The sequence below is a fragment of the Tenrec ecaudatus genome, chromosome 9 (genome assembly GCF_050624435.1).
Source record: "Tenrec ecaudatus isolate mTenEca1 chromosome 9, mTenEca1.hap1, whole genome shotgun sequence".
Classification (NCBI taxonomy): Eukaryota; Metazoa; Chordata; class Mammalia; order Afrosoricida; family Tenrecidae; genus Tenrec; species Tenrec ecaudatus.
In genome coordinates this window covers 17457186-17472764 of record NC_134538.1, presented here as the reverse complement: position 1 = coordinate 17472764, position 15579 = coordinate 17457186, and the positions used below count along the sequence as shown (strand labels likewise).

General features: G+C 48.5%; 1 protein-coding gene across 1 annotated transcript in view; it reads left to right on the top strand.

Annotated features, from left to right (window-relative positions):
• The window catches only part of ADAMTS17 (ADAM metallopeptidase with thrombospondin type 1 motif 17), a 434502-nt gene extending 419163 nt beyond the window's left edge, over positions 1-15339 (top strand). Inside the window, exons 22-23 of the mRNA XM_075557910.1 lie at positions 8476-8653; positions 12422-15339. Of these exons, the coding sequence (XP_075414025.1) occupies positions 8476-8653; positions 12422-12591 (348 nt within the window). The 3' untranslated portion in view covers positions 12592-15339. The remainder of the gene's footprint in view (positions 1-8475; positions 8654-12421) is intronic.
• Positions 15340-15579: the final 240 nt, after the last annotated feature.

The following is a 15579-nucleotide window of genomic DNA, read 5'->3' as shown; positions in this document are numbered from 1 at the left end:
TGACCTCTCTTCTGAGGCATCCTGGTTGGGTTTGAACCGCCAACTGTTGGTGACCGGTAGCCAGAGCTTAACCCGTTGTGCCACTCAGGAACACCCACTAGCAGCATTGATTGCGTGCTCATGTGATTCCAGGCTCCACACTACATAACTATTATGTGTTGTCTATTATCGCTTCAGTACTACTGCCTGGAAGGTCTGACGCGATGAATAAAGAAGTTTAGGCTCAACAAGGTCAAGTACTTTGCTCAAGGTCATACAGTTAGTAAGTGGAGGTGTCAGCTTGCCAACAGGCCCGTCCTTCCTACTGCTACTCCGTCCCCCTTGGCCCATGGTCTTCCTGGGGGCACATCCACCAGGAAGAATGTGGTTAGGCCCCTGAGTGGCAGGAGTGAAAAAAACAGCTGGTGTGGAACCTGAGCAGCATCTGGCTACAGCAGAGGGGCCAGTGGCTGAATTCTCAATTCTTATATGGAAGTACAAATGAAATTTTGTCCCACAAAATATATGATGACCTGGAAAATTTTCCAAATTCTCAGTTCCTACGTGAAAACAGAAAATTTTGTCCCACAAAATATATGATGATCAGGAATATTTTTGTTAGTCGTCCACACTTTAAATAGATACACACCTTGTGATCACACAGCCTGGTGTGCTTCTTCCATGTGGGCTTTGTTGCTCCTCAGCTAGATGGCTGCTTTACCCACAAGCCTTTAAGACCCCATGATAGCCAGGCACCATCAGCTTTCTCTACCACATTTGCTTATGCACCCACTTTGTCTTCAGTGCTTGTGTCGGGAAGGTGAGCATCATAGAATGCCAGTTTAACAGAACAAAATATTCTTGCATTGAGAGAGTACTTGAGTTAAGGCTCAATGTCCATCTGCTACCTTAATACTAAACCTATAAATATATGCACATAGATCAATTTCCCTGTCATATATAAATATATTTACGAATTTACATGCCTGTATTTAGACCTCTATAAATGCCCTTTGCCTCCTAGTTCTTTTCTCTATTTCCTTTTACTTTCCTCTTGTCCCACTATCATGTTCAGCTTTCATTTGGGTTTCAGTAATTCCTCTCAGTTACATTGCCCTTGATAAAGCCCTATCATTGTGAATGAGGAAGAGTGCAGAGTGGAAACCCAAAGCCCATCTGTAGGCAACTGGAAATTTCCTTACAGAAGGAAGAGTCACGGGGAGGAGAGGAGCCAGTCAGGGTATAGTATATCACCGAAGAAACATACAACTTTCCTCTAGTTATTTAATGATTCCTCCCCCCGCCACTATCATGATCCCAATTCTACCTTACAAATCCGGCCTAGACCAGAGGATGTACACTGGTACAGATCAGAGCTGGAAACACAGGGAATCCAGCACAGATAAACCTCTCGGGACCAATAATGAGAGTAGCCGTACCAGGAGGGGAAGGGGAAGGTGGGGGCAGGGGGAGAAAGGAGTAACTTATCACAATGATCTACATATAACCCCCTCCCTGGGGTTGGACAACAGAAAAATGGATGAAGGGAGACATCAGACAGTGAAAGACATGACAAAATAATAATAATTAATTATCCAAGGTTCGTGAGGGAGGCAGGAGGGGGGAAATAAGGAGCCGATACCAAGGGTTCAGGTAGAAAGAAAATGTTTTGAGAATGATTATGGCAACAAGTGTACAAATGTGCTTGACACTATGGATGTATGTATGGGTTGTGATGAGTTGTACGAGCCCCCAATAAAATGATTTAAAATAAATACATACACACACATACAAGAGCAGAAGCAGCAAGAGAAATTATTGTATTAAAAACTGTTTTTGCAAACTTTCCTTGGAGCAAAACATTTTTAGGTATCTTTTGTGCCCAGGAAGTACAAACAGCTCACATTTTCAAAAGTAGTACCAGGCGAATTAAGGGCATTCACAGCCCAGAGCTGGTGAACAGCCCCTCTGAGTTCCAACTAGAATTTACCAAAACCTGATCCTGAATGAAACATCCGTGGGAGTCGGTGGGGGTCGGAGGGACAACAAAGCAGGGATTCCAAAGTCTGTATGTATCAGTGGCTGAGGGGCCACCTCTCATCTGACGAGGCTGGAGAGGCGTGAAAATCAACACCGTAGACCCATGGAAGAAGAATGTTGCAGACACCCATCCATGAACTTACAAAGCAGCACGTTTGGTTGGTGTTGTGGTGAGGTGCCATCGAGTCAGTTCTGACACACATGAACCCTATGTACCGGGCCGCACACCACCCTCACAACTGTTCTTATGTTGGCGCCCATTGTTGCGCCTGCTGGGTCCATCTCTTTCTCTTTGTCACTGCCCTCTGCTTTACCAAGCATGCTCCAGGGACGGATTTCTCCTGGAAGCGGGTTCAAAACATGTTAGACAAAGTGTCTCCATCCTTGCCTCTAAGGAGCATTCAAGCTGGACTTCTTCCAAGACAGATGTGATTGTTTTCTTGGCCCTCTGCGGTACTTTAAATATTCCATGACAGACCGTAGTTCAAACACACCGTTTCTTCTCTGGTTCCTTATTCAACGTCCGCCTTTCACAGGCATGGGAGGTACACCCTACCCCTTAAAGTAACGTGTTTGCTCTTCCACACGCTATAGCGCTCGAGTGCGGAAGATTTACCAGTACAATGGTCTTTTCATCTCTTGACTGCTGCTTCCATGAGCGCTGATGTGGGTCCCAGCAAGATAAAAATCCTTGACAACTTCAGTCTTTCTCCACTTACCGAGGGGTTACCAGTTGTGAGGATTTGGGTCTAATTTACATTAAGTTTTAATCCACACTGAAGGCTACAATCCTTGATCTGCATCAGCAAGGGCTTCAAGTCCTCCTCACTGTCAGCAGGCAACGGTGAGTCATTCGCACTGCGTGGGTTGTTAATAAGCCTTCCTCCAATCCTGATGTCACATTCTTCTTCAGATAAGCCAACTTCTCTGCTTATTTACTCAGCCTACAGATTTAATAACTATGACGAGAGGCTAGCACCTTAAGGTACATCTTTGCTGATTTTACATCTTGCAGTCTATCTGCACTGTTCCCAGAACTGCCTCTTGATCCGTGCACACATTCCACACGAGCACCATGAAGTGTTCTGGGATTCCAAGGCTATTCCTAGCTGGTTTTCCTTCACCCAGTCGAATGCCTTTGCATAGTCAGTAAAACGCCGGGAGATATCGTTCTGGTATTCTCAGCTTTCGGCCCAGATCCCTCTGATGGGAGCCGGGATGTGCCCAGCATCCCTTCTTACAGATTAGGCAGTGCAGTGGAGCAGGGCCCACCCTCCAGTGCATCTGAAAGGACAAACTCGGACCTTGGAGGAGACTGCTGGGGTCCTGCCCTTCCTCTATCACTCCCCGGTTCTGAGGCTCTGAAGAGGACACCCAATAGCATAGCTTCAGACTCCAGGAGAATGAGAATGCATCCTGCCCCTCGATGGATCCAGGGCGCAGAGTTCCTCCCCCTCCCCCACGACCCCCGGAAGGGAGTGCTTCCATTCTGAAGACAGCAAGCCTCTAGCCCACACATGTCAGAGAGAGCACATGTGAGCGTTCACTTAGGCCCCAGATCATAATAAACCTAAAGGTTTTCCAGAGGGCAGCGTGGTCTCTGGGGGTGCCCTAAACACCGGAGTTTTGCCGTGGTCATTCTAATTTCCGAGCAGGAACCTGGTTAATTTGACACTTACTTTTAATAGACCCACTGGACTGAGCCATTGCCCTACTGTTGCCACGCAGCACATGCAGAAGAAATAGACACCCTTGCTGGCAGTCAGCCAGCCGCCTCCCAGCCCTTGGCCCAGTGACAACCTCGTTAGTGAAACTGAGTGACTGTGAAGCAGCTCCTCATTTGGCCTGCACGGGGTTCCTGGGGACACTCAAACCCAAGATCCATATGCCCTGCATCCACCCTGTCTCCAAGAGAAACCCGGTGCAGATATCTAGCTTTCTAGAGCCCTGGTTGAGCACAGTGGTTCAGTGCTGCGCTGCTAATGGAAAAGGTGGAGGTTAGGCCCCACCAGTTGTTCTGCTAGAGAAAGATGGGGCAGTCAGCTTCCATAAAGACTTGCAACCTTGGGAAGCCTGTGGAGCAGCTCTGGTCTGTCCTCTCAGGCTGCTGTGAGTTGGCATTGACACTGCACAGTGGCTACCTGACCTTTCCTTCCTGTGTCTCAGGATTGATTGGGGGTGTGGCTACACAACCAATGATTCCAGTAAGCATCTGTTGGCGCATATCCTTTATTTTTGAAATTGGGTCTACTAAACATCCACAGTAATAAAACCCCAAGTCTACGGTAAGCCTTGGTTTTCCCAGGGAGTAGAATTTTTGGTTCGGGCTTATTTTCTTAACTCTATGACCAACTTAGATATGAAAATCTTGAATACTATAGGTAGACTAGGCAAATGTCGGCTTACCATGCAACTTATCAATGTAATTATGCATTCATATTTACAGTAGTTATATAGTACTTAAAAGAAAAAAACTCAAACTACTGCCATTGAGTTGTTCTTCACCCAGAAATCAGCTGGGGTCTCAAACTGCTGACCTTGTGGACCATAGTCCAAGGCTGTCATCTCCCCAAAAGTGAGCCATATGAACTGCTGCTTTGAATAGGGTAAAAATGGCCACATAGAAGCGCTTCTGCCAGGCAGCCCCTGGTCTCTGCAGTGTGTGGCTTGGTCATCACCAGCTCTACTTTCTGAGTCCCCTGCTGGATTTGTCAGGTCAGAGTGTGGTTGTCACTGCCATCCCTGCTCACTGCTGTGGGGACCTTTTTTGATCTGCATCTGCCACTGGCTGGACGTTCCTCGCAAGTAGTGTGTGGCTGTGTTAGAACATGAGGCCTCCCCTTCATCACCTGTTGGTGCACACTCAGCTCAGGAATGACTCACCCCTGTATGTTTCCTGTTGTCAGCAGGTAGCTGACTAGGAAAACAGGATGAACAGGGCCCATTTCCTGCACCATCTTCGTAACTGTTGGTATGTGCCAAGCCCATTGGCCCCTGTGTCGTTGGAGAGTCTTCTTCCAGCCTAGCAGGTTCATCTAACACCACTCTATTGGGCAACATTCAGTTGTGATTATTGGTCAATTTTAAGAAGTGAATCATCAGTCCTTTCTTGCTAGTCTGTCTTAGTTGGAAACTCCCCGGAAAGCTGCCTCCCACGGTGACCCTGCTGGTACTGGAAGTCCTGGCGTCACAACTTCCAGCACCATGACAGCACGCTGACAGAGAGAGACCTGCAGTAGATAACTACTTGCCAGACTGTAGTTGCAATCGATCGTTACAAACTTCTTGCGACGCCCTCCCTCCTGCGTGATTATGAAGGCATGTCTCCAGGAAAATGGATTTCATTCCGTTTCCTTGCCTCTCTTCTAAAGGTTAGCTCAACTTTCCTGTTGGCTTGAGATCTCAATCACATGGATTTACATATAAATACTCATCTAGTTAATAAGAATAACAGATCGCCCTTTGCACTCAACACGGGGCACCCCGAAGCCCGTCCCAGTGAAGGCAGAAGTACTTTGCAGTCAGTGGGGGAGCTCTAAGAGCACTCCTGTCTATTCCCAACCAGAGCATCTGGGTGGATTGGTCGGGGACATTAAGAATTTTTACAGCTCACCAGGTAATTCCAGTACACAACCTGCTTGAGAATCACTGCTCTTGGGCAGCAACCCACTCCTTCCAGGATGCCCTCAGGAGAAAGTGTGCTACAAGGAAAGTCTTCCTGTTCATGGGAAACCTCCTCGTGTGACCTTGTCCCTCATCCTCTACATTCCTCCAGCCTCAGTGTCTCCAGATGCAAAGCCTGGCATCTGAGAGGGAGCCCAGAGATAAGCATTTGTAACACACGGTTGATTACTTCTCCTGGCCGAGCAGCCTTTGAACTGGACATCCTAACGTCCAGATGGTCCTGCCCTAGAGAACCCTTTCTACATGGAGTGTGCCTGAGTCCCACCAAAGATGTTCTAAGTGCTTGTCATGTGTCTGTGCTCATTTGAAAAGGTGAGAATCCCTCTAACCAAAGTAGTTGCTGTTGGGTTGACACTGACTCACTCTGACCCCATGTGTGTGAACCGTAGCAGCCAAGCCATTAATTGAGTGTACCACCTAGGGTTTCCACCATTCCCTCCGAGCCCCCTTGAGCCTTGAAGAATGGAAAACACAGTTATGCTGGTCTGACCAGAATGTAGAGGAATTCACCAGCATGCAAAAGCCCAGTCAAGATGGACAACACCTTCTGGACATGGATGGGAGCCCAGGGTGGGTCTGTCTCCCTTGTGCTTAGAGCTCCCAGCGGCTGAGGGAAGACCCAAGGCAGAGAGGGATGTCCAGCATCTGGTGGTACCTGGGGTCCTTGCCAGACACTACGTAGCCTCTTTGAGCACAGGGCTTCTGCCAGAGGTTGCAGGCCTCACGCCTCTGTGTGTGTGTGGTATGAAAGTTTCACAATGCGTTATCAGAGGCGTGTGAATCATGCTCAGGGCACCCAACAGAGAAAGTGCACATGGGACCAAGACCTCCAGCTGAGAAGAGCTCCCGGGGGAGTGGTCAGGAACCTGAGACCATGATGGGGAGAGAAGTGGTGCACCTGCCAGGTTCCCCCGTGACATCCTTTAAACCAGAGAGCCAAGAGGAATAGGACAGAACAGAACATGGGATCTCACCAGGTTCACTCCTGAGAACCTAAAAGGTCTGACAAGCCACCTTGATTGAGCTTTTAGCCAATCCTGCGCAGGATCCACAAGTGCTCAGGACTCATCGACTAGTGACTTCACATCTAAATAAAATGTTAAACAAAACCATTTGTCCTTGTGATCAATTTTGTATTCACTAGGTTGGGCCAAGGTTCTCAGTGGTTTGGCAGTACTTCTCAATGATGTGGTTTAACACAAAGTAACCAAGTCCATGATGGGATCTAAAATTAAACAATCAACTCTGAGCAGTCAGCACTTCTGTTGGACCTTGATCAGGTCACAGACTTGATGCAAGTGATAAAAAGACTCCCGATGGGTGTGGCCAGCCTCTTTTTAAGCAGACTCTGTGGGAACTCTGCTGGTTCTGCTGGATCTAGATCCTGAATCTGGTTTGGCCAGACCTCCTGCCTACCAATCACAGCAGCCATCAGCAGACTGCCAACCTGTGCATCCATCAGCCTGTGGTCTTCCTGCTTCAGTTTCCTGCTTCCTGGTCATTAGCCCACACAGCTCCACAAGTCAGGAGAAGCCTTAGCTTAGCTGACCCATGGACATGAACTGGATTGGACTTAGCTGCTTCTACAACTATGTGAGCTATTTATTGATATCTCTGTGTATTCATACTCAGATGAGTGTCACTGGTCTTTCTTCTGCAGAGAACCCAGCCAAAACAGTCAGCAAGTGGAGCCTGGCTAATGGTAAACCTACATGTGTGAGACTAGAAGTATACTCTATAGCAGCGGTGCTCAACCTTCCTAAAGCCTCGACCCTTTCATACGGTTCCTCATGTTGTGGTGACCCCAACCATAAATTTATTTTTGTTGCTATTTCATAACTTTAATTTTGCTACTGTTATGAATCAGGCGACCCCTGTGAAAGGGTCATTTGACCCGCAAAGGGGTCACAACCTACAGGTTGAGAACCGCTGCTCTATGGGATTTCACATGACTGCACTTTAGGAAATAGATCTCCAGAACTTTCTCCCAAGGCTTCTCTGCGTGGATATAAATGACCAACTTCTGGGTTAGCCGTCAAGCGCGTATCCATTAGCTCTGCCCGGAAACCCCTATCAATCAAAGCAATTATTTTTATGACTCTGATATATAAGGGGAAAATCGATTTTTGTTTTCTTTACCTTCTGTGTCCTCCTAAAGTCACTGCCGTTGAGTTGACCTTTATGAGAGCAGGCAGCCTCATCTTTCTCCACAAGCACAGCTGGTGGGTTTGAACTGCCCACCTTATAGTTCATTTATCCAACCGTGCTATCAGGCCTCCCGTGCTGCAGGTCATGGGAAATGAACTGCCATCCTCCAGGGTGCTCCTCTCCACACCCAAGATTCAACAAAGACCCAGAGTGCTGCCATGAGGTCTGGGGAGAGCTGGGCAGCACCTGGCCACCTAGCCCACAGTCTTAGAATCTTGAAACCTGCTCTCTGCTCGGAGCAGGGGTCTAAGGTTGAAAGATGAAATGTAGAAGCAATCGCTGGAAATTAATATCCCATTAGTTACAATTAAACCTGTGAAATCCAGAACCTGTGTATAGCAGAAACCTGTAAGAAAAGCAAAACTCAAATATTGTCCACTGGCGTGGGCTATGAAAAAGTGGTTCAGCTTGCACCCTGTCAAAGGCTGAAACCGTGTGAGGCCGTGGGGAACAAGGCAGCCCTACTGAGTTCCAGCCCTGAGCTGTCTTGTCTCTGCCCACTGCATGCTCCAGGGAGACACAGGCAGGCTGCAGTCTGGTGAGGCATCTCCCATGTCTCCACAGTGCTCGTCCACCTGTGGGAAGGGCCTGCAGTCCCGAGTGGTGCAGTGCATGCATAAGGTCACCGGGCGCCACGGCAGCGAGTGCCCCACCTTCGCCAAGCCCATCCCCTACAGACAGTGCCAACAGGAAGCCTGCAACGACAAGATCAACGTGAACACCATCACCTCCCCTCGCCTGGGTGAGTGCCTCTACCACCGGCCTTGCTGGTGGCGGAGTTCCATGAACGAAAAACTCCCCTGGCCGTCATTGAACCTGGAGAGCCCTGTGTTCATTGGTCCTGTTGGTTTGAAGAGATTTCAAAGGCGGGGGTTCCTTCTTGGTCCTGGAAAATACATTCCCTAACTGCAGCCTCAAGCACAAGACTCTCAGTGCTCCACTAATCCCTACTGTCCCAAATTGGGAACGCATGAGAATGCTTTGTAAACCTTTTAACGTGCCTGTGAGTGAAGAAGCCTGGGGACATGCTTTCTTTCTGAGCATGAAAGAGTTGGAGGTGCTATTGGAAAATCCTTGATGATGCCAGGATGAGGTCATTTCAGGCTAATGTTTGAAAAAAATAAGTCAGACACGTTGGATAGTTAGGAACATTTCCATTTGGCAAGGAGCGTCTACTGAGCGTCTGGGTCCTGGAGGTACCTGTCCCTTGACCAGTCCATGCCATGGCCTGCCGGGCCAGGAGAAGAAGACCATCATTTTTTAAATACTTTTATTAGGGGCTCTTACATCTCTTATCACAATCCATACATTCATCCATTGTGTACATTCATACATTCAGCACATTTGCACATATGCTGCCATCATCATTTCCAAAGCATTCTCTTCCCACTTGAGCCCCTGATATCAGCTCCCCATTTCTGCCCCCTCCCTCCCTTGCCTGCCCTCCCTTACAAACCCTTGATAAGTTATAGATTATTATTTCCAAATCTTATATCGTCCTCTATTACCCCTCACCCACTTTTCCATTATTCATCCCCCTGAGAGGGGGGTTCTAGATTGATCCTTGTGATCAATTTCTCCCTTTCTCCCCCACCCTCCCCTAATCCTCCCGGTATCTCTGCTCTCATTGCTGGCCCTGAGAGGTTTATCTCTCCTGGATTCCTTGTGTTGCTGGCTCTTATCTGTAGCAGTGTGCATGCTCTGGTCTAATCTGATTTGTAAGGCAGAATTGAGGTCATGATAGTGGGGGGAAGGAAGCACCAAAGAACTAGAGGAAAGTTGTGTGTTTTATCAGTGTTATACTGCACTCTGACTGGTTCATTTCTTCCCTGTAATTCCTCTGTCAGGGAATGTCCAATTGTCTACAGATGGCCATTGGGTCTCCACTCCATGTCCCCACCCCATTCACTTTGGTTATGATTTTTTTCTGAGTCTTAGATACCTGGTCCCTTGGTCACACCTCATGATCACACAGGCAGGTGTACTTCTTCCATGTGGGCTTTGTTGCTTCTCAGCTAGATGGCCGCTTATTTACCATCAAGCTTTTTGGACCCCAGATGCTATATCTTTTGATGGCCAGGCAACATCAGCTTTCTTCACCACATTTACTTATACAGCCACTTTGTCTTCAGCAATGGTGTCAGGAAGGTGAGCATCACTGAATGCTGGATTATTAGAACAAAGTGTTCTTGTGTTAAGAGAGTACTTGAGTCAAGACCCTATGTCCATCTGCAATCTTAATTCTCAACATATACATATGAGTACATAGCTCTATTCCCCTCTCATTATATATATATATATTTACAAATGTATATGCCTGTATTTAGGCCTCTATAAATGTCCTTTGCCTCCTGGTTCTTTCCTCTATTTCCTGTTTACCTCCCTCTTGTCCCACCATCATGTTCAGGCTTCATTCAGGTTTAGGAATCCCTCGCTGCTACATTGCCCTTGATTGAGCCTTCCATTGACTTTAGTTTACTTGTTGTTCCCTTGTCCCTGGGTTGGCCCCACCCCTTCTTTTCTGCCACCTGCCCTTCTCCTGTGTTCCCCAGAGCCATTGGTCCCGTTCTTTTCATCTCCAAATTATTTATCTTGCCTATCTTATCTAGATAGACATGCAGATATATTCATAAGTGCAAATCCCAGGCAAAGCCAACAAAGGAAGTAAAAACCAACCAAAAAATAACAACAGCAGCAGAAAGCAAGAACAAAATAACAATAACAAAAAGAAGGCCACTGACAAAAATGGAAAACCCTATAAATAGTTCAGAGTCTGTTTGTTGGCCTTTACAAGTGATTTCCAGTGGAGTCTGATGGGGTGCCCCTCTCTGTCTCCCAAGTCTATTTTTGGTATTCCCCAGGGGTTTCATCAGTCTGCTCCCCCTGCTGCTCTGCTGCGTGCCCTCAGTGCCTCGCCCCAGCGTGATGGTGCCAGACTGTGCACTATTCCCGCGCTGTGTCTCCAGTGCTGTCCCCCGCAGCGCCATGGTTCAGTGAGGGACGCCGTGTCCCGTGGTGCGGTCGGCCCTACAGTCCTCCCTGTGCATTGGCTGCTTCAAGCAGGACCATCGTCCTTGGGAAAGGATGTCCTCCCCCTTTCCATCCCTTTGCGTTTCTCCTGTGTGCTCTAATCTGAGGTGCCCTCTCCCCAGTGTAGTCCTCTGCAGTGCACTCTTCTGAGGGGGGATGGTGTCCACATAGTTGGGATGGAGTTGGGCCGCAGACCTCTCTGTGTGTTCCTTGCTACATGCCGGTTATGTTGTATTCATGTCTTGGCGCATGGGGTTGAAGCCTGGTCTCTCTCTCCTGGGGAGATATAAACCATACCCTCCCCTTGGGTGGATTAGTGCCCTGCTCTCCCCCCCACCCCCCATGTCTTTTTTCTTTTCTTTTTTTCTCTTTCTTTCCCCCTCTTATTTAGTTGGCTGCCATGTGTATCCCTGCATTGAGTTTGGCCCCTGCCAGAGTTGTTGGACCTCAGCCCAGGGATGTATGTATATAATAGATTTTCCCCTATGGCCCATTTTGTTGTTGTTGTTGTTGTTTAAGCTTACCTCAATGGACTCATGTTGTACTTGTCACTGTGTGCTTGACGTACTCCACTTAGCATGCCTTCCTCCAGTTCTTCCCATGCGGTGATGTGAGAAAGAGCATCAGTAGCTAATTCAGATCTCATGTTACCTTTTAGCTAAGTTTCTGCCTTTTGAAAAGAAATCCTTAGAGACTATTTTTTTCCACCCAAAGTCAGCCCCGCACCCTAACATGGAAACACTATCAAACGTAAGTAGTTTCTAAACAGCTTTGTGGGCAAGGGGGTTTTGAGGGTGCCGAGACATCATGGCTTTTGCAATCACGGGTCACTCCGACGTCACCCAGAGCCTTCTGCAGGAGTTTTTCTCTGGGCAGCCAGGACCCCAAAGGAGATGCAGGCCATGTGTCCATGCTGACCCCTCTACTTTCATTGAATTCTGTAAATGTGAATAGTGATGGTATCTGGGACACAGATCGCTCTAAGTGCTATTTCAAGCAGAAACCCCATGACCCAGCGCCCTGTCTTCCAGGGAAGCCACCAGACCATTAATATTGTGCCCATGATAGGCGAGACCCAGAGTCGGCAAACTCTCGAGCTGGACGAGCCCATCTTGTCCCTCGTAGCAATTTAAAAGTATTGGAGAGTCACAAGTATGTTTTTAAAAATAAATGAAATCACCATTATCTGAATACTATCCTTGGAATTTTTTCACTTGTGCTTCAAAGCCATATGTACGTACTAAAAGAGCCCCAGATGGCTCGAGAGTCCAAGTTTGCCAACCCTTGGGCTCTATACAGGACTACTGTCTCCTCAGTTCCCCTGATAGGAGGTAAGACTCTAGTGCCCTGCCCATTCGCGGAATCCCCTAGTGGGCCATCAGACCAGCCTCTCCGCATGGGTCCCTGGAGCACTGCAGGTCTCTCTGACATTCCCAGGTCACCCTTAACTTGTGAGCTTTCTCTCCCCCTTCTCCCCTAGCTGCCTTGACCTATAAATGTACACGGGACCAGTGGACTGTATATTGCCGGGTCATCCGGGAGAAGAATCTCTGCCAAGATATGAGGTGGTACCAGCGCTGCTGCCAGACGTGCAGGGACTTCTATGCCAGCAGGATGCACCCACCTCAGCAGCCACAGCCCAGCTCATGATGTGTGGCCTCGCCACCCTGCAACACCTGACGCAAGCTTGGAGGCCCAGTGCCCAGCAGGTGCCAGCAGCATGGCTTGATGGAAGCTCCCCCACTCATCCATTCAAAAGCACACCAACTCTCTGGCCAGTCTTCCCGCAGCACACTGCCCCTACCCACAGGCGATCGCAGCAATCCCACGGCATAGAACTTTAGAGCGGACTTGACACTTGCCAATTAGGTTTTTAACTTAATATATTATCAATGGCCCCTATAGATTGCTTTCTATGGTAAGGGGGAGAAATGGTCATGAATCACAGAGAATTTGTTTCTAAGGTTTTGTGTACCTTAAAAGAAGACACCTCTGGACAACAGTATCGAAGAGAAAGAGACATCCCACAGGTCTTCCCTCTTGGTGGTCTTAGATGACTTCCTAGTGCTTTGTGTACCACAGAGGAATGACTCTCAAATGACCTATGCTTTGTCCTAAGAGGCTTTCTTCAGAGGGGAGGGATGATGTTAGCCACCCTGCAGAAGGAACCAACACTGCTCTTCATCTGACTTCCTGACCACACAAAAAGCAGGGCTCTGCCTCTCTGCCCATCTCTGAAATCCTTGGCCTTGCCTTGAGCGTTTGAGTCTGTGTCGGCCAATTGGACAGCAGCGCCATGTGGTTCTCCAAGCTGTCTAATGGGGAGGGGGAGTCAGGAAGGGTTTGGGATTTCAGATCTCTGCTGTCCATCTAACTAGGAACAGAAGTTTCTCAAGGTGCTAAGATATGTGAAGACATATGCCAATCGGTGGAGAGGAATCGCTTCCTGGCCTACAAATGAAATTAGGACAGTTTTTCAGTGGGGCATGGGATGCCCCCCACCTCCCTCTACTATAGTAGGACTTTGCAAAGCATCACATCCTAGTGCCTTCCCGATGGCCTGATTCATTTACCTCCAATTGAGTTGTCAAGTTCAACCCCGGGATCTACATAGTAATGCATCACTGTTTCATCCAGGCAACCGGGTAGGTCTCCTCTTCTAGGGTCATGAAGGGGGGCCACCAGGCTGTGTTTGTGACGAGCCTGCCAAGCCATCATATAAACCAGACCTTGGGTTCCCTGGGACCGTCATGGCTATGATTACTGCCCCGTCTTCCAGGTAAAGCCAGAATGATGTCCAGAGAGGACAAAGAAGGCCTTTCCCTCCCGAAGTCTGCTCCCCACCCCCAAAAGCTAATGGAGGCGAGAAGGTGGACTCCTTGTGAACCCAGAAGATGGGGCCTTGCTGCCCAAGGGGCCAGGCTGGCCTGGGAGCAGGCACTGTCGGTGCCATGCCTGCCATCGTCGTGGCTATTTCACAGGTGCTTGTGCTGGAGGGCTTCGCCGGGAGGGAAAGTTCTCAATTTCAGACAGCCTTGGAGGCTGACATCCTTGGTGCCCTCTGGGTCCTTGCTTTATTGGCACTCTGTTTCTGTCCGTGTTTGTGTTTTGTTTTATGTCAGAATTTTAGGGATAGCTTAAATCAGAAGGAGAAACAAAACAAAGCCCTCTCTGCCTTCTCCCTCTCTTGGGGACTCTGTGTTTCTTTGGGGGAATTTTTAATTCCCCAGAGGCAGAGATATGGGAGGATGTCCAAGTGTTCACTTAGTGCCACTTGGAATCAACAAGCAGCTGTGAGGAAACCCCCTCAGGTGCTCGGTGGAGAGAACTGAGCGTTTTCAGGAAGCCAGTGGTGTGACCTCACCGCACAATGCCAGCAGTGAGCCTGGCCTGGGCCCACCTGTGCGCTGAGGCAGCCCCAGGCAGACTCTCCCCAACCCTCTTCCCACAAAGCCATTGTACCCCTAGGGTGCTGGGTTACAATTGTTTGCCAGCTCTACATTAGCTATTTCTTCAACACATGCACACACACATACACAAAACAAACAACAGCAACAAAAACCAACACTACCCTTGATTCCGACTCCACCGGACAGGCCAGAATAGAACGGATCCAGGGTGTTCGCTCCAAGACTAACATCTTTACAAACGCAGATTGCCTCCCAACAAGAAGACATCGCTTTGGGGAGTTAAAGAATCGAGTTGGAATGGTTGGGCACGTGCCTGGTGCTCACCTACTCCCCGGCCAAGTAATCAGATGGTGTGCAGGGGTGGACTGATACTTCTGAATCCCACTGCTCCCCAGCCGTCCTGGCAGGGTCAGCTGACCTCCCTGGGCTGAGTCCACACCATCAGGAGGTCAGTCCTGTTCCCGTTAATACTGAACACCTCTGGCTCCAAGCCTTCTCTATTTCTGAGCTCTTTAAACTGGTCTCAGCGATCTTGTTCTGAAATCCATCAGCCCTCTTTGATGGATGTGGGCAGGGCCATTGTGACGCTTTCATTTCCCTTCGCACGGAGGGCAGTGGAGCTGTGTGATTACTACGGGGATGTCTGTCTCGCTGACAATACTCTGTACTGTTACTCAAGTACTGTACTGCTTTGGCTGCGTATATGGGTTAACTGCGGAACTTACGGTGCTATTTTTATTGGTGCAAAAGAAACCCTCTCGGTTTGCCCATGTCCTGATATGCGCAGAATACAGGGAACGCACCTCAGTGGCGGTCATGTCACCACCTTCTGTTGATTTGTTCCAGAGTCAAATGTATATAATTTCTACTAGTTACCATACACTATGTACTGTATCCAAGGTATTTTCACTTTACTGTTTGGTGCTGGTTTTGAAAGGGGAAAAAATAAAGAACAGAAGACAATATTGGAACCTGTTGCAAATGTGAAATGAATCACTTCATTGGGACGAGTTGTATTTGTTTAATAGGATTTCTCCCCATCATGGTTTGAAGACAGTCTGTGAATGCAAGACAAAGGGCCTGTGTCCTTCCTTTCTGCACTGGTCAGAGAGCTGTCCTGGCACTCAGCCAGGACAAGCGATGGCCTGCCGGCCACACCTGTGGTCTGTGCCAGAGGCTGCTGGTAAATGCGCTTCTGGCATCCGCTGTCTCCCAACAAGTCGTCCCA